The 17812-nt window shown below is 51.3% G+C and overlaps 1 protein-coding gene across 1 annotated transcript in view; it reads left to right on the top strand.

Moving 5' to 3' along the window:
• RPH3AL (rabphilin 3A like (without C2 domains)) overlaps window positions 1–17812 on the top strand; it is a 111788-nt gene that overhangs the window by 69223 nt on the left and 24753 nt on the right. Inside the window, exon 6 of the mRNA XM_021710341.1 lies at window positions 14926–15100. Within this exon, the coding sequence (XP_021566016.1) occupies window positions 14926–15100 (175 nt within the window). The remainder of the gene's footprint in view (window positions 1–14925; window positions 15101–17812) is intronic.

Here is a 17812-nt window from a genome sequence, read left to right as displayed (position 1 = left end):
CTTGTCACCTCGGAAATCTGGCCCGAGGCTGCTCCCCAGCAGTCTTAGAGAGCATTGTGGCTTCCACCAGCAGCAGGATATCCTGGGCCCTTCCAAATCCATAAAGGCTCTGCCTGTCTTTATGCTGCAAAGCCCTGGTTCCCTCTTAAAAACTATCCAGATGCCCACCGCCAAAATTCTGACTCCTTGTGGTTAGGTGGGGCACAGTGGCATGCCAGGGGAACTTGGCTTTCTTCAGGGACAGCAACGTCAGTCGTCCCAACTCATGCTGAAGGTTTCCATCATAACTTCACTAAGTGTTTTCCTATCTTGCTCCACCGCAAAAACTTCCCATGACTGCTTTCCTTCACTTCCCTGAGCTCCCAGCTTTCTTCCTTTAGTTAGCCACACCCAGATTCCACACACCAGCATCAACTGTCAGCTCCCCAAGTGTGGAACTGCCGTGCAGACCAAGGATTTAATAACATCAACATCCAATTACCCATCTGTCAGATTTCAGTTTTAATCAAAGGCCTACATGCATATGGTTTTTAAAAAATCAAATTGTTCGGTAGAGCTTATGCCGGAGAATGGCAGGCTCCTGGCAGGCTCCTGGCCAGCCTGTCACCCGCTACCACCTGTTGGTTCACGTGCCGGATCCTGCCATGCCTTTTTGATTTATGAGCTTGAGGTGCTCTGTTTCGACTACATTCTGTGAAAAGTGGGGAACTGGCTGGCTTGGACTACTCTGCTTCCTCTCTTCCACCCGACTTTTGATCATTTTATTATTATTTTTAGCTCTTTGGATAAATTTGTAACTTAATAAGATATTTTTTCTCTTTTTCCATCAACTCTGGCATCCTCGACTCCCTGTGTTAGCTGTGGGCTTGGACACCCTGCTCTTCCCTTCCCTGCGCTCACCTCCCTCCTTTTCTAGCCTGTATCTTTATTGGTAGACTGCCAGAAGTGTATGTTTAGATTCTGTTCTTTAGCCATAACTAATTCTTCCATGCTTTGTGATTTGTGCCTGGCTCTTAATTTATGAAGGTGACCGAGTGATGGCCCAGTGGCTCTCGCGTGTAATCCCAGCACTTTGAGAGCCAAGGCAGGAGGATCGCTTGAGCCCAGAAGTTGGAGACCAGCCTGGGCAACAAAGCAAGACCTCAGCTCTACAACAAACCAAGAAATTAGCCCAATGTGGTAGCATGCACCTGTAGTCCCAGCTTCTCAGGAGGCTTAGGCGGGAGGAATCACGAGCCCAGGAGGGTGAGGCTGTGGTGAGCCTGAATTTTAGTACCGCACTCCAGTTTGGGTGACAGAGGGAGACTCCAACTCAAAAAAGAGAAGGGGGAAAAGAGGAGAGAGAGAGAGAGAGAAGAGAGCAGGGGAAGAAGAGAAAGGGAGAAAAGAAGGGGAGAGGAGAGGAGAGGATTTATCACTTGCAGTTCCTGAGAGGAGGGGCTTGACATATCACACAAGGCCACGTGAGGAGGCACCAGAGCTGCTCAGGAGGCTGAGAAGTGAGGGGGAAGCAGGGGCCACAGCCTTTGTGGGCACTTCTGCAGGAAAGACTAGGCAGGGCCAGGACACATCTGGTTTGAATGGTCCCAGAGGGCATGGGGCAGTCCCTACTTGTCTAGCCCCTTGCCCTATGTTGATTAAGGCAGGGGAAACATTGGCTTGATGTGTGAGAGTTAGATAAAGGAGATGGTTAGGGATGTGGACTTAGGATTAATTGAAGGGTCTATAATATGATTTTTGCAGATCATGAAAGCTGGGTTGCAGGGGAGATGTAAACAACTTTGGCTGTTAGTTTGGCCCTGTGATTAACAGATGCCAAATCAACAAAGAATCCAAGAAAGCACAGTTAGAATACTTTGCCTCTAGATTAGCTCCAAGAGTTAAAAATCAGCAAGTTGCATTTAACATGGTGAAAGCATCCATGTTTTTGTTGTTGTTGTTTGAGTCAGAGTCTCACTCTGTCACCCATTCTGGAGTGCAGTGGCACGCTCATGCACTGTAGCCTTGGCCTGCTGGGTTCAGGCAAGATCCTTTCACCTCAGCCTTCCAAGTAGCTGGAATTACATGCACACGCCACCACCCCCAGCTAGTTTTTTTATTTATTATAGAGACAAGGTCTTACCATGATGCCCAGAATGGTCCTGAATCCCTGGACTCAGGCAATCCTCTTGCCTCCACCTCCCAAAGTGCTGGGATTACAGGCGTGAGCCACCGTGCCCGGCACCATCTATGGTTTTATAAGAAGGTGAGGGTGAACTCTGGAGCTGCACTGCCTGGGTTCCGGTTTTAGCTCTTGGTCTGTCTGGTTTCCTCATCAAATACACACGATAATAGTAACTACCTCATGGGATTTTTGTGAACGTTAAATAAATTATTAGAGATAAAAGTCTTAGCATGGTGCCTGGCACATACAAAGTGCTTAATGATTATTGGGGATTTTCACTTTTACGATTATTTTGCAAACATTAAACTCCTAGATCAAGTGGTACGTGAAGATCACATTTTGATAGCTATCGTTTTTAAAATTTTTTTCATTTTAAAGATGTGGGGGTCAGCCTGTAATCCCGCGCCTTTGGGAGACTGAGGTGAGTGGATTGCCTGAGCCCGCGGGTTCGAGACCCGCCTGGGCAGCAAGACCTCATCCCTACAATAAATCAAAAAATCAGCCGGGCGTGGTAGCGCATGCCTGTAATTCCGGCTACTTGGAAGGCTGAGGCGGAAGGATCGCCGGAGCCCAGCAGTTCGAGGCTGCGGTGGCCGGGAGCGACCACTGCACTCCAGTCTGGGCGACAGAGTGAGACTCCGACTCAAAAAAAAAAAAAAAGATGTGGGGTACAATTCAGGGTTAGGTATTCAAATGTTTATTATGCAGGTACCCTTGTTAATGAGGTATACCCTCCCTGGCAGATTCCCACTACTGCCAATCCTTTTCTTATAGTATTACAATAATTGTTCAAGGTCCACTTATGAATGACAACACGTGATAGATCACTCAGTGCTATAGACTCTAAGTCCATCCAAGTTGCTGTGAAGTTCATAATTTTGTCCTTCTTTACAGCTGCGTAATTTTCCATCATGTATATGTACCACATTTTTTTTTATCCAGTCCTCTTTTGATAACTGTCTTAGTCCTTGAACCACCCAAAAGAAAATGTTTCTTCTTTCATGATCTGATTCCTTTTTAACCCTATTCAGTTCTTAAAACCCTATAATATTTTAATTTACCTAATATTTGGACCAAGATGTTCTGCCATAACTTTTAGTTTTTCCTGGAGTGCTTTTTGTTGTTGCTGTTTGCTTGTTTGTTTGAGACAGGGTTTCGCTATATTGCTCAGGCTGGAGTACAGTGGCTATTCACAGGCACGATCCTGCTACTGATCAGCATGGGAGTTTTGACCTGCTCCATTTCCAACCTGGGTCAGTTCACCCCTCCTCAGGCAGCCTGGTGGCCCCCTGCTCCCGACAGTTCACTGCACTGATGTCAAACTTCGTGTGGACACCTGATCGGCATAGCACACTACAGCTCAGAACTCCTGGGCTCAGGTAATCCTCCCACTTCAGCCTCCCGAGTAACTGGGACTGCAGGCATGTGCCACCACACCTGGCTTTCCCGGAGTTTTTATTGATCATGTTTCTTGTTGACTACAACATAATCAAATTCTATGTCCTCTTTTACGCAGCTTCTCCATGTTACCCTCTCTTGCATGAAGCCTCTGCTTTTCCTGTGAGAATCCCCTCCAGACCCTCTCCCTGCTCTAGCCTGGGCTAGTTACTGAAAACTGTCTTCATGGAACTTCCCCTTAGCTCACCACCTGAGTCAGCGACACAGTTTCCAGGGTCCTATGTCTTCCTCTTTCTTGTTTTTCACCTGTGTTTTACTGGAACCCATCCTTAAGTAACTTCTCAAAAAAGGGCACATTCAAGGAAAACTCAGTATCTTTGTAAGTTTAAAAATAGCCCTAGTCTGCCCTCACTTGGGATTGATAATTTGGCTGATAGAATTCTAGATGTAGAATCTTTTAGCATCATTTGTTGTCTGTGATAAGTATGATGCCATTCTGATTCTGGTTCTTGATTTTTTTTCCTTCTGGAAACTTTTAGGATCTTTTCTTTATATTTTTAACTAAGGGTTTTATGAATCTGTATCTATTGCTTTTTTCTTTTCATTTTTCCTGCCTTATAGTCAACAAAACCTTTTATATGAAGACTCATGTCCTCCTGCTCCAGAAGTTTTTCATCTTGCTCTCTCTGAGAGCCTGTTATTAGGAGTTCAGCGCCTCCAAATGAACATCTGTGTCTCTTATCATTTCTTTACATTTTTCTATTTATTTGTCTTTGTGCTCTACTTTCCCAATTTCCTCATTTTTATCTTCCAGACTTTATTTTGCATTTTTATATTTCTGCATTATATTTTCCATTTCTAAGAGTCTTTCTTATTCTCCAGTTGTTCCTCATAGCATGTTGTTCTTACTTGATGAATTAGCCTATTAAACCCGTGAGTTGGAACTACAGATGCACGCTACCACACCTGGCTAATTTTTTATTTATTGTGGAGACGAGGTCTTGCCAAGTTGCCCAGGCTGGTCTCGAGCCTGTGGACTCAGGCAATCCACTCACCTCGGCCTCCCAAAAAGATAAAAAACAAAAAACAACCTGTGAGTTAACTTTTCTACCTGACTCAACTAATTAGCAACAGATCTGACTGTTTCTTTTTCTAGAAGTGGCAAAACAGCAGATGGAATTCTGCCAGAGCTGCAGAGGCTTCAATGGCTTAATGTCACAATCATATATTTGTTCATGATTCAGCCATTTGGGCTGGGCTTAGCAGAGTGGTTCTTCTGCTGCTCTCTCCTGGGATCACTGTGCAGCTGTAGTCATTAGGCATCTCGACTGGGCTGGAGGTCCAGGAAGCCTCGCTCATTGTCTGCAGTTGGTGCTGGCTAGTGGCTGGGGTATCTAGAAGCTCTTCCATGTGGCCCCTCATTCTTGGTACACTAGATGGGGCTCTGTCGCATGATTTCAACATTCTAAGTGGTGAGAAAGGAAGTTGCAGGAGGCCTGATCAGAAGTCACTTGTTCTTCCCACCACTTTTTACTGGTCAGAACAAGTCATAAGGTCTTGATGGGAGGAGAGGAAAATAATTTAGGCCCATTTTTAATCTACTACAACCCTCTAGGGAGCTTCTTCCTCTGTATTAGTCAACTTAAGCTATCATAACAAAATATCATAGACTGAGTGACTTAAACACTAGTTTATTTCTCTTAAGGCCTTGAAATTTGGGCGTGTGTTCAGTAGTCAGCTGACATATTTGTTGGGTATCTGCTGTTGTGTTGACATGTGCCAGGCGCTCTGCGTGGCTCCTGTTGTTGTGGGAATTTCCATCCAGCAGGAAACAGATACAAATAGGCAGTGACAACCCGGTGTGTGCATGTTGTACTGGGAGATGTTCAAGCTTCTTCTGTGGAAACTTCTGGATAAAAGTGGATTCCCAAAGGCTGGATAGGAGCTAGTCTGGGGAAGGGAGAAGGAACGGCATCTACAAAGGCCTGGAGGCAAGAGAGCAGGTCAAGTGTGGTCAAGGGAGTGAGGGCAGCTGTGCCTGGCTGTTCCAAGGTGGGGGAGGAGAGATAAGAGATGAGCCTGGGAGAAAGGGAGCAGGGTCCTGGGGTCTGGCTGACCCTCCGAGGAGTTTAGCTTGCCTGTGAGGGTTCCTGGGAGGCCAGCATTCTGTGTGTGTGTGTGCATGCACGCACATGTGTGTGTTCTTGGGTAATGGAGTAGGGGGGAGTATGCTGCCTTTCCTCTGCCAGGGAGGGTGGCCCCCTGAAGAGACCTTCAAAGTGACCCCAGTATACACAAGAGGACTGCTCTGCCACAGGCTGTTTCCCGGGGCTTTTCAAGGCTGGGTCAGTCTGGAGCTTGTTAGGCAGACAGAACAAAGTCTCTCTGGAGACAGGGCCCCGCGCTCTGTCCCCTGGAGACAGTTCCTTGGCTCTGCCCGCTTTGTTCGTTTGGTCAGTCAGCGACATTGCAGGCTCCTTGCTGGGTCTTGGGAGCCCACGGATGGCTCAGGCACAGCCCTGCCTTTGAAGAGCTCACAGTTTCCTGGCTGGGGAGAGGGGCGAGTCCAAACTCCAGCCCAGGCATGGGGTGTTGTACCAGCCATACCATGTGACCTCTGGGAGCATGTCAGGGGGGTGGTTCCTGATTCTGCACCAGGTGGCATACATGAAAGCTTCAAGGGCAAGTGTGTCTGCTTGATAGCGACATGGGTGAAGGGCACTCCAGGTAGAAGGAACAGCATGTGCAAAGGCCACAGACTGTCCCCAGCTGACCTGCAGGATGAGGGCCAGACATTGGACACCTGAGCCAGTGAAGACACTTACCTGAGTTTATGCCAGGTGTGCTCTCTGAGTTGCTCTCTGGAGAGGGGGTCACACGCAGAAGGGTTGGAGTGATGGACAGAGGCAGGGGTCTTCACCCTCCCCTGTTCCAGCCTCTCCAGCAGCAGGTCTGCTAGGTCTCCCCTTCTTTTCCAGCAGGGCTGACAATTACCACCTTCTCCAGCCACAACCATTTAGGAAATGCCAGTGATTAGCAATTGTTATCATGGTAATTAAAATTCCCTGGGCACCGCTTGGCTAACATTCATCAGTGTCTGCAGTCAGATTGGCCGTGAGCTGAAATCGTAATGAAAACCTCCAAGCGGAGCACAAAGCACTGGCACCAGGGAGCACGGATGCTGCTGGACAACCCACAAGTGCCATGGCGGCTGTGTGGGGCTTTCTCATTAAGTGGTGTTTTCAAGGCTGGCTGCCTTGCTGGCTTTATCGCAGCAAGCCACACGTGGGGAGCAGAGTGGGTTCTGCAGAATGGCTTGGCTGCTCCGAAAAGTGAACGACTTTTTGGTCTGCGGGCCTGGCATGGGTGGGGTGGGGTTCGTTCCCATGGAGGGTTTCTCCTGTCACTGCTCTTGGGGAGGGGGAAAGGTGTGGGTGCCGGGTTGTGAGTGAGGGGCCTGGACGTGTAGAGCAGAAGTCACATGATGGAAGCCACTAGGTGCGTTTGGCAGAGGGGGGCTGGGGAATGAGGTGGAAAAAGGTCTGTGGATGTGCAGATGTGCATGGATTAGCATGGGGTGTGGGGGGGATGCTGCTCGGAGCTCTGCCCAGCTGGGATCCCTCATGCCTCACCTCAATAACCTGCTCTCCCATGTGGAAGGCATTTTCCAAAACACTGGCCATGTGTTTTATGCACATCTACACAGGTGTGCCTCCCGTGACACACCTGTGTGCTCCACTTCCCCTGGTGCGGGGACTTGGGAACTGCTGCCCCTCGTGCTGGTCTGGGATTCCCGGCCATTCGGAGTGGTCAGGGTGAGCCATCAGACCTTCCATCAGGCCTACAGTGACACCAGGACAGAATCGGCCAGACTGGAGGCCCGTGACAGTGGACCCACGGGAATGACTGATCCATTGGATCAGCCGTGGATCTGCCCACGGAGCACTGGGACACGCACAGCCTGGCAGGCCTATGGGGTCATTGCCCCTGCTGAGCATAAAGATCGGGTAAGGCTGGGCACAGTAGCTCACGCCTATAATTCCTGCACTTTGGGAGGCTGAGGTGAGAGGATTGCCTGAGACCAGCCTGGGCAACTTGGCGAGGCCTCATCTCTACAATAAAAATTTAAAAATTAGCTGGGTGTGATGGAGCGTGCCTATGGTTCTGGCTATTTGGAAGTCTGAGACGGAAGGATCACCTGAGCCCAGCAGGTCGAGCCCATGGTGAGCTGTGATCATGCCACTGCACTCCAGCCTAGGAGACAGAGTGAGAGACTCCAACTCAAAAAAAGATGGGGTGAATTGTATGAAGCTGATGGGGTGCTTATAGGTCAAAGATGGTTGACTGACTGCCTCCAAAAAAGGTTGAGTACCAATAGTTTCATGCAATTCAGCATGAAACTTAGGATCCTGTGCTTTTTATGCTATCTTCCAAAGATCAGTGACTTTTTGGGTAGAGGTGGGGTGGGGAGTTGGATGTTGCAACAGGAGGCAAGGCTGTGAGGCAAGGGCCAGTGGCTGTGAGATGCCAAGGGAGGAAGGGTGGTGAGGGAGGAGGGGCTGGGAGCACAGGCTGCCTGGTACCTGAGGCTCCAAGTCAGGGCCTTCACTGGGTTTGCTGTCCACCAGCACACCCTGCTGGGTCCTTCCTCTTTATTCTTCTTTTTGATTTTCTTTTTCAGTCGAGGTCCCTCTCTGCCCCTCAGGCTAAAGTGCAGTGGCATGATCACAGTTCACCAGGGGCTCGACCTGCTGGGCTCAGGTGATCCTTCCGCCTCAGTCTCCTGGGTAGCTTGAGACTACAGGTGCGCACCATCACACCTGGCCAATTTTTGGTTTGTTGTAGAGATGAGGTCTTGCTATGTCACCTAGGCCTATCTCAAACTGCTGGGCTCAAGGGATCCTCCCGCCTCAGCCTCCCAAAGTGCTGGGATTATAGCTGTGAGCCATCATGGCCAGCCTTTATGTCTCTTTTATACGAAATAGTAAGCCCTTTTAATGATTCCAGGAACTTGAGTGAAACCCCCAGGCCACTTCCCCAGGACGGCAACAGGTAGTGGGATGGCACATATTGCAGCAAACACCCCACAGCTGCCAACTTAGTCATTCAACCAACACCTGCTGAGCACCTTTGATGTAGCAGGCGTGTGCTAAGAGCTTGAAGATAATGGTGCTGAGCAGACAGCCTGGATGGTGGAGCCTGGTGGGGGAGACAGATGAAAATGAAGGGACCAGCCAGAAGGTGGAAGCACCCCAAGTGTCCATTGGCAGGAGACACAGCATGGTGTATTCACACAATGGAATATTTTGGGGCCTCAAAAAGGACGGGATTTTGACACAGGCTACAACATAGATGAACTTTGCGGATATGATGCTAGTGAAATATGTCAGTTGCAAAAGGACAAGAACTGCATGATTCCACTTAACCGAGGTCCCTAGAATTGTCAGGTTCATAGAGACAGAAAGTACAATGATGGTCACCAAGGGCCGGAGAGGAGGAGTGGGAAACTCTTGTTTAACGGGTAATGTTTCCATTTTACAAGATGAAAATTCTGGAGGTTGGTTGCACAACAATGTGAATGTACTTAACACGACTAAACTGGACACTTTAAAATGGTTAAGGTAGCCGGGCGTAGTGGCTCAAGCCTGTAATCTCAGCACTTTGGGAGGCTGAGGTGAGGGGATTGCCTGAGCCCACAGGTTCGGGAACAGCCTGGGCAACTTGGTGACAGCTCATCTCTACAATAAATCAGAAAATTAGCCGGGCGTGGTAGCGCGTGCCTGTAGTTCCGGCTACTTGGAAGGCTGAGGCGGAAGGATCGCTGGAGCCCAGCAGGTCGAGGCTGCGGTGGCTGGGAGCACGCCACTGCACTCCAGCCTGGGCGGTGGAGTGAGACTCCTACTCAAAAAAAAAAAAAAAAAAAAATGGTTGGGGTGGTAAATTTGATGATATAAATATTTTAACACCATAATGAACGTTAAAAAAAAATTTTTTTAAAGGACCATGCATGCTTGTGAGCCAGAACTACAGTCCAGAGCAACAAAGGAAGAGCACAGAGGCTGAGATGAGGATGCACTGAGTGTGGATGAGACTCTCAGCCCCGTAGCATCCTTGAATGCAGTTCGAAGCTGTCCCTTAGTCTCTTCCACAAAAGCTGTGCATCAATGAAATCTCGGTTACGTTGCTGAGTCACCCTCAGTGTTGCCCTATACACTCCCCGTCAAATGGCTGAGTGGATCCTGGGGTGGCAGGGACACTCCTTTGTCCCTCCTGAGCACCTAAGTCTGGGGACCCCAGGACCCCCAGGAGGGATGCTTCTCCCCTAAGTCCACCCATCCGTGGAAACTGCTCCCCACGATGGCAGGGTCCACAGACTAGACCTTGAACCCTACGAGGGAGAAGACACAGGCCCTACCTTGAACATACTTATGTGCCACCCTGAGGCTCCGACCTTTCCTCCTGCAGGGTAGTCTGACCACATATGTCATCATCTAAATGTATACACAGTGCTTTTCCTCTCCATGGGGTACAGAGTGCGTATCCCAAATCTGAAAATCCAACATCCACAATGTTCCAGAATCTGAAACATTTTGAGTGCTGACATGACACTTAAAGGAAATGCTTATGGAAATGCTTCAGATTTGGAATTTTCAGATTTGGGATGTTGAACCGGTAAGTATAATGCACATATTCCAGAATCCTAAAAAAAATCCCAAATCAGAAACACTTCTGGTCCCAGACATCGTGGAGAAAGGCTCCTCAGCCTGTATTTCCTAAGGCAATCACTGACAGCTGTCTGCTGAGGTATGCATGAAAGCCGGTGGCTGCAGTGCTGCTGGAGAGAGTGAGAAATTGGAAACAATTCAAATGCCCATCAGCGGGGGCTGGATTAATTAAGTTTAATAAATGCAAACTGTGAGCCATCAGAAAATGATGATGGAGACCATTACTTGTGAACAAGGACCCGTTGATAGAGATCCAGTTGGGTGGGGATGGGGAAGAACAGGTTGTACTTACATTATCCAATTTTTCAAAAGAACAAACACAAAATTGCACATATGTCCAGGAAGGGACATAAGACTCATACCGGCGTGCTAAGCAGGGCTGTCTCTCTGCAGTCATGTTAGGAGGGGCCTGGAGTTTCATTTTGTTTTTCTGTTACTGTCCTAATTCCGTACGCTATCTGAGTTGCTGTGGGAGGGTGAGGAAGGCAGTGTGGTGTGGGTCCTAAGCCCACGCATGCATACTATTCATAGGTGGCCCTCGAGGCCTGGCTCCGCTTGTTTCCCCGAGTCCAGCCTTGTGGGGAGGTCAGGGAAGTGGCATGCTGGGTGGGGGGACGGGGACAAGCAAAGCTGGTGCGTGCGGAGGAACGCTAGGCCTTTGCTTAGCTTACAAGGCTGGGTGCGCCCCCGCCAGCACCCAAGACCCCGATGGCCTTGCAGTGGCCTCTTGGACGGGGCACCTATTCCAATGGGCCTCCCGGCAGCTCTCCAGGGACAGGGCGGCCTTGGCGGCTGCTGCTTGCTTCTTCTTCCTGCCTGGCACTGCCCTCCCCACTGGACATCCAGCCCATGGGACACTATGAGTCCATGATGAGGTCTGACCTGCTAAGGACTCACTCACCACTCAACCGCAATTTAGTGAGCATCTACTTTGTGTCTGTAGACTATTGGGCTGATACTCTGGGGGCCTTTGGGTGGGGTAGAATGGTGTGCTGGCTTTGGGCAAATTACTGAACTTCTTGAAACCTCAGTTTTCTCACCTGGAAAGTCAGGTTAATAACAAAGCTTCCCCAAAGAACTGCTACCACAGGGCGCCTCTGTGAGGGGGAGGGGATGTTTCATTTTCGTACTTTGTAGATTCTAATTAATTAATTATTTTTGAGTTGGAGTCTTGCTCTGTTGCCCAGGCTGGAGGGCAGTGGCATGATCACAGTTCACCAAAGCCTTGACCTCCTGGGCTCAGACGATCCTTCTCCCTCAGCCTCCCATGTAGCTGGGGCCACAGGTGGGCGCCACCATGTCGGGCTCGTTTTTAAAAATTGTTTTTGTAGAGACAGAGTTTTACTATGTTGCCCAGGCTGGTCTCAAACTACTGGAATCCATCCTTCCACCTCAGCCTCCCAAAGTGCTGGGATGACAGGTGTGAGCCTCCACACCCAGCCACTTCGTGGATTTTAGACACACATATGCATTACCAGTTGAAATATGTGTTGTAAAAGGGCTCTGAGAAGATCCAAGAGGGCTTTCCAAAAGGGGCCTCACAAGCATCCACGCCACCAGACGGGCTCCCTGCTAGTCAAGAACCACATAAAAGCAGGCCCTTCCACACAGGCTGGGAAGGAGCGATGAGGGATTCGTGCCAGGGACATGGTGTAGACGTGGTAGTCCCATGCCTGGCATTCTGGAGCATAAAGAGGTGACCACTGTCTACTTGGAGAAATAGATGTACATCACTCAACAAGTGACCCATGACTAGGGTTGAGTTCCTCTGGGAAAATCATTCAAGTAGAGAGCCCTATATTTTCTTTTGCCCTATTGGAGAACCCTGTTCACTTTAGTATAGTAAAGGCTCTGAGAAGTCCTGCAGCAGCGGAGCTTAGTTTAACCTAGTACTTCCCAAGTGTACTTGGAAATGTTTTTTTGCCTGGCCCCTGTTAACATCTCACAGTATTAATGGGGTGCTGAGGAACACAGTCTTAGAATCAGGCTGACTCTGGTCTTCTGATTTTAGATTCTTTGAGTAGGGGGTTGGTCCACCCGTTCTAAAGCTGTTCATGTTTGTCAGGTTTGGGTGGGGTAGGGAGCAGAGGTGCTGTGAGCACTTCTCCGCGGAGAGGCTGATTTGTGGGTCCACCCTGTGAGATGAGCACTGCTCTATGTTTTGGCCACTGGTGAAGAGACTGGGGGGGGTTGATGTGTCCAAATCCCATAGCTGCTGGGTGCCGGACCCAGGATTCAAACTCGGGACAAGTGCTGGGAACCCTGGCCTGTTCCGCTCTGAAAAGTGTGATGTCGGCTGAGGTTTTTGCAAAGTGTTCCTTCACACACTCCCACTCCTCCTGCTAAACACCCTGAATGCGTTTCCTTCGCTGGGAAAGAGATTACGGAACACTTGGTGTTTTCTGAAGTAGGCATTTGAAATGCAGGGACCTTATCTCGGCCGCTGCTCTGAATTCTCATCGGTGCCTCTCTCTGAGTCTTTCCGTACCTACTGCAGAGGCTGTCTCATCTGGGAAGCCCTCAGAGAAGAGCTTCCGAGTGCTGTGATGTGGCCCAGCCCGGCCCTTCCTCCTGCCTCTGTTGCTCTGCCCCGGAGCCTTGAGGGGAAGGGACAGCCAGGAGGGAGGCAGGTGGCATCTTCTGGGTACCGGGCACTTTTCAGCTTTCTCAGCCTGTGGAGCAAGCACTGTTATGCTTCACTAGTGAAGAAACTCAGGCTCAGAGAGGTAAAGTAACTCATGCAAAGCCACACAGCGAGTGTGTGGAAGCTGCTGCTGATTCTGCCTTGCTTCCAGGGGAGAGCAGGAGGGAAGAGCCTGGGTCACCATGCTGGGGGTGACAGAGCAACAGAGGGACTCCTCAGAGCCCAAGGAGCTGTGTCCCCCAGACTTGGGGTATCTCCAGTCCTGGGAGACCTGTTTGGGACAGGGTGGGCATCTCCAACCTTTGGGACGCCCCTCTGGCTGGCATTAGGGTCACCCCTCTCACTGCCTCCCCCAGGGAGTGATAAGAGGATGTTTTGTACCTGCTTGGGACCCAGCAGATATTGTCTGACCCCTCTGGCTTGGAGCATTGCTAGAGGGCTGGGTGGGGTCCAGAGGGGCTCCTCAGAGGCCTCGGACCTAAGGAGGTCTGAACAGAGGCAGGAAAGGAGAGGCCAGTGACAGTACCCTGCAGGGCAGCCATGTTCAGCCTGGAGGTTTGTGGCCACTTCTCAGCCCCTCTCCTGAGGGACAGTGGCAGACGTGAGTGAGAGGGTTGGCTAGGTGGGAGGGAGCTCAGAAACCCTGAGGAACCAGAGATGCCATCCTTGAGAAACTGGGAATCTGGGTGTGGCACTGAGGAGAGCTCAGTGGCTGGTGGGTGCTGGATGAGATCCCTGTGGGTGTTCATGGCTGAGGGAGTCTGCCCCACATGGCTGCAGGCCTCGGGCCAGTGAGAGAAGGTATGGGTGGGGTCACCTGGCGGCGAGGAACGGCCCCACACAGGCAGATCCAGCAGAAACCTAGCAGTGCCCTGTGGCTCATGGGCTTCCCATCTCTGGAAGTTTCTAGCAGGGACTGAAAAGGACTGGGGATGAGCAGGGGTGTGGCAAGGTGATCTCTAAGATTTCGAGAGTTGTAGAGGGTAGAGATAGTCACTGTGGACAGTTCCATAGGCATTTCCCTTGTGTTCCAGGGCTTTGCAAGTGCTACCCCCCTGAGATCCCCACTGTGCCAGAGAGAAACCAGAGAAGGTGGAAGGTAGAACTGTCTTTTTTTTTTTTTAGTTGTAGTCTTACTCTGTCACCCAGGCTGGAGTGCAGTGGCACGCTCATGGTCACCACAGCCTCCACCTGCTGGGTTCAGGCGATCCTTCCGTCTCAGCCGTCCAAGTAGGTGGAACTACAGGCACGTGCCACCACGCCCGGCTAATTTTTTGATTTATTGTAGAGATGAGGTCTCGCCAAGTTGCCCAGGCGGGTCTCGAACCCGCGGGCTCAGGCAGTCTTCACATCTCGGCCTCCCAAAGTGCTGAGATTATAGACATGAGCCTCTGTGCCTGGCGATGGTGGGGCTATCTTTAAAATAGGTGTAGGTTGGGCACAGTGACTCACACCTGTAATGCCAGCACTTTGGGAGGCTGAGACAGGTGAATTGTTTGAGCCCAAGAGTTCGAGACCTGCCTGGACAACATAGCAAAACTTTGTCTTTGCACGAATCAAAAATTAGCCAGGCATGGTAGCACACACCTGTAGTCCCAGCTCCTCAGGAGGCTGAGGCGGAAGGATCGTCTGAGCCCAGGAGTTTGAGGCTGCCATGAGCCATGATCATCGTGATCATGCCCCTGCACTCCAGCCTGGGTAACAGAGTAAGACCCCCAACTCAAAAAAATAAAGAAAATAAAGAAATAAATAAAGTAGGTGTGGAGAGTTCATGGAACCTTGCTCCCAGCTGACCCGCATCCTGAGGAGGTAAGTGACCGCCGAGCCCATCAGCCGGCGAGAGAAGAGCCAGAATTCCCACTTGTGCCCTGCTCTTAGCACTCTGTATCCTCCATCACAGGGAAGGAGCACCAGGGAGGCTAGGCCTCATGGGTGGTCCAGCCTGGGGAGGCTACTTGGCCCCCTATACCCTAAGCACTGTCTCCCCCACCCAGGTCTGGAAGAGGTCGGGGGCCTGGTTTTACAAAGGGCTCCCCAAGTACATCCTGCCCCTGAAGACCTCCGGCCGGGCTGATGACTCCCACTTCCGGCCTTTGCCAGTGGAGCCGGCAGAGCGAGAGCCCAGAAGCACTGAAACTGGCCGCATCTACACATGGGCTCGAGGGAGAGGTGAGTTCCCTTTGTCCCGTCTCCCAGGAAAGCCTCTCATGTTTGGGCTGCCCCGCTGGCTAAGCAGTTCGCGGGCAGAGGCCAGGCCCCTATGGCCCCCACAGGGCTCACACCAGCGCGCCGTCCTTCTCTAGGCCCTTGGCTCCCCACACGGCAGGGGGGGATCCCCTCATTTGGGGGATGCTATGAGTATCACTATGGATCTCTGTAGAAATGTGATATCCGTTGAAGTTTTTGGCACAGTATAAAAATGCGTCTTTCCCAGGTGGGCCCAGACCATCTCTTCCCAGCACCTGTCTTGCATCTCAGTGAGGGAGGACTGCTGGCTTTCCTGATCCCATGAGCAAGGTGGCTTTGTGCCCAGTGTCCCTGGAAGCTTGTGGTGACTGCACCGAGGTGTGTGTGTCCCAGGTGGCCACTATCAGAAGGGGAGCTCCACCCCACATGGAAATTGTGATGGCATCTGGTATTATAGACAGCTCTCCACAGCTTTCACGAGACTTTAGCATTTCGTTTATGGTTTTATTTAGAAGTTTCTGTTCTCACACAGGCTCAGGAGGCAGACAGGTCAGACATTTAGCAGCCCCTTTTTACAGATGAATGTCCTGAGGCTCAAGAAGAGGCGGGACTTACTCAGGGGTCCACACGCAGGCTTTTGCCCCTGGGAGTCTGGGTCTTCTGCTGTGAAGTGCTCACGGTCAGCCCAAGACTCAGGGTCTGAGGCGCTAAATGAGCCGGCAGTCACGGGGGTGAGGAGGGGTCATTCTGATCATGGCTCATCTTGGGGGAAGTGGGACCAAGATGGTTTCTCTAGGAAAACCACCCAGGTGGATTTTAAGTAGAGAGCACTGTATGTTCCTTCATCCTGTTGGAGAACCCTGTTCATGTTAGCATGGTAAAGGCTGACGCTCACATGCACACACATACTTACACTCACATGCACACGCATGCATGTGCACACACATGCTTACATGCACACACTCATGCTCACGTACGAACTCATGCACACACTTAGACTCACATACACACTCATGCACATACATCTGTGTGCACATACGCTCACACATATAAACATGCACCCACGCTCACACATATAATGCTTGCTTACACACACACTCATGCTCGTACACACAACACACAACACACCCTGGGAGGAGCAGAGCCCCTGCTGCCTCCTCAGCCATGCAGACACAGATGGCCTTTTAATGACCCGGGTGAGGAGGCCAGCTGCCCCACACACTTGGAGTCAGTACCATTTGTTAACTGGCTTTGCACAGAGGCTGGCCCAGATGACACAGAGTTTCCCTTGGTGAACTTGTTCTCCCTCCATGGTACAGTTGCAAACCCCTCAGGCCCCTCCGTGCCAGGCACGTCACAGCCCTGTGATTGTCCAGGTGTTTCCACCTGTGAGGGCCGGCAGCTGGGGTGCTTATAGCGGCTCAGGGGGCATCTGTGCCCATGCCAGGATGTGTGGGATAGCAGGCGTGGGCAGGACTGAACATGGAGAAGCCCACGGTCATGGCCGCGGGGAGGAGGAAGAGAGCTGGGCAGGGGAGGCACTGCCTGGGAGGTAGAAAACGCAGAGGAGTCCCGTCCACCAGAAGCTGAAGTGCTGGGTTTGGCACACAAGCTAGAGGGGCCTGACCTGCTTCCAGGCCGTTCCTGGATGGCGTGGTGTCCTCTTTCATTAGCCTGTGCAGATGCCAGGGTCTGTGCCTTCCAACTGAGTTTGGTCCCCTGGCTATCCCAGTTCTGGCTGTGCACTCACAGGGGTACATGGGGTGGTTACCAGACACCTGTGGGAGGCCAGACAGCCCTGGCCAGCTAGAACATTCCTACAGCAGCAAGCCTGAGCCTGGGGACAGGGAGGGGCTCTCCAGGAGGCCAACCCCTTGCTAGCCCTTCTGTGACTTCATGATGGTCCATGTGACCTTGCGATAAGGTCTGTGGCAACCTTTGGGGTGGGCTTGGCCATGCCTTCCCCTAGGAAGCCCCCCAAGCTGCCAGGGACTGCTACCTTAATCCTCATTCCCTTCCGGGTAGGTCTTCTCACAGTTGTCAGGCTTCTGGCAGAAGATACCCTCAGCCAGCAGCCCTGGAGTCAGGTGTAAAGATGTCACTGCCAACTGGGGACCAGCTCTGAGAGTGGTCCCCAGCTCCGCCATCCCTGATGCCCTGGTGCCAGGCAGCTGGTCGGGCTCAGGGCTGCAGGCGTTGTCCACGTCAGAGGCTGTCTGGTAAGCGCAGCCCCCTCAGCACACATTCAGCCCAGACTGAGCTCAGGTGGAAACAGAGGGTGAGGTGTGGTACCGCACCATACTGGGAGCTCCATGCAGGCAGGGCCACGTCTGTCCTGAACAGGCTTATTCCTCAGCACATAGCACGGAGGAGGCATGGGATGACTGAGGAAAAGTTAGAGGAATGAACCACCCACCTGTTCCCGGATGGTTGAAAGGCCTACGGAGGGGTTTTCATCAGCACTGGCCCGCTCCTCTGGGCCAGGGGTGTGTGGCAGCCCCAAGTAACTTGGAGGCTGTGAAAACCACCCTGCTTTCATGAGGTGGCTCTTCTCCTGGTCCGGCCTCCCAGGACTCTGGGGCCAGCATCCTCCTCCTGCCCCCAAATCCCTCTCACTGGCTTGGAGTCGATCATAGCACCAGCTCCCCCTCTTCCTTAGCCTCTTAGTCCTTCTCCCTGCCCCTCCCCTCCCCT

The sequence above is a fragment of the Carlito syrichta genome, unplaced genomic scaffold (assembly GCF_000164805.1).
Source record: "Carlito syrichta isolate Samal-C Ts95f unplaced genomic scaffold, Tarsius_syrichta-2.0.1 Scaffold288457, whole genome shotgun sequence".
Classification (NCBI taxonomy): Eukaryota; Metazoa; Chordata; class Mammalia; order Primates; family Tarsiidae; genus Carlito; species Carlito syrichta.
The sequence above is the reverse complement of the archived record's forward strand: the minus strand, read 5'-3'. Positions and strand labels throughout refer to the sequence as shown.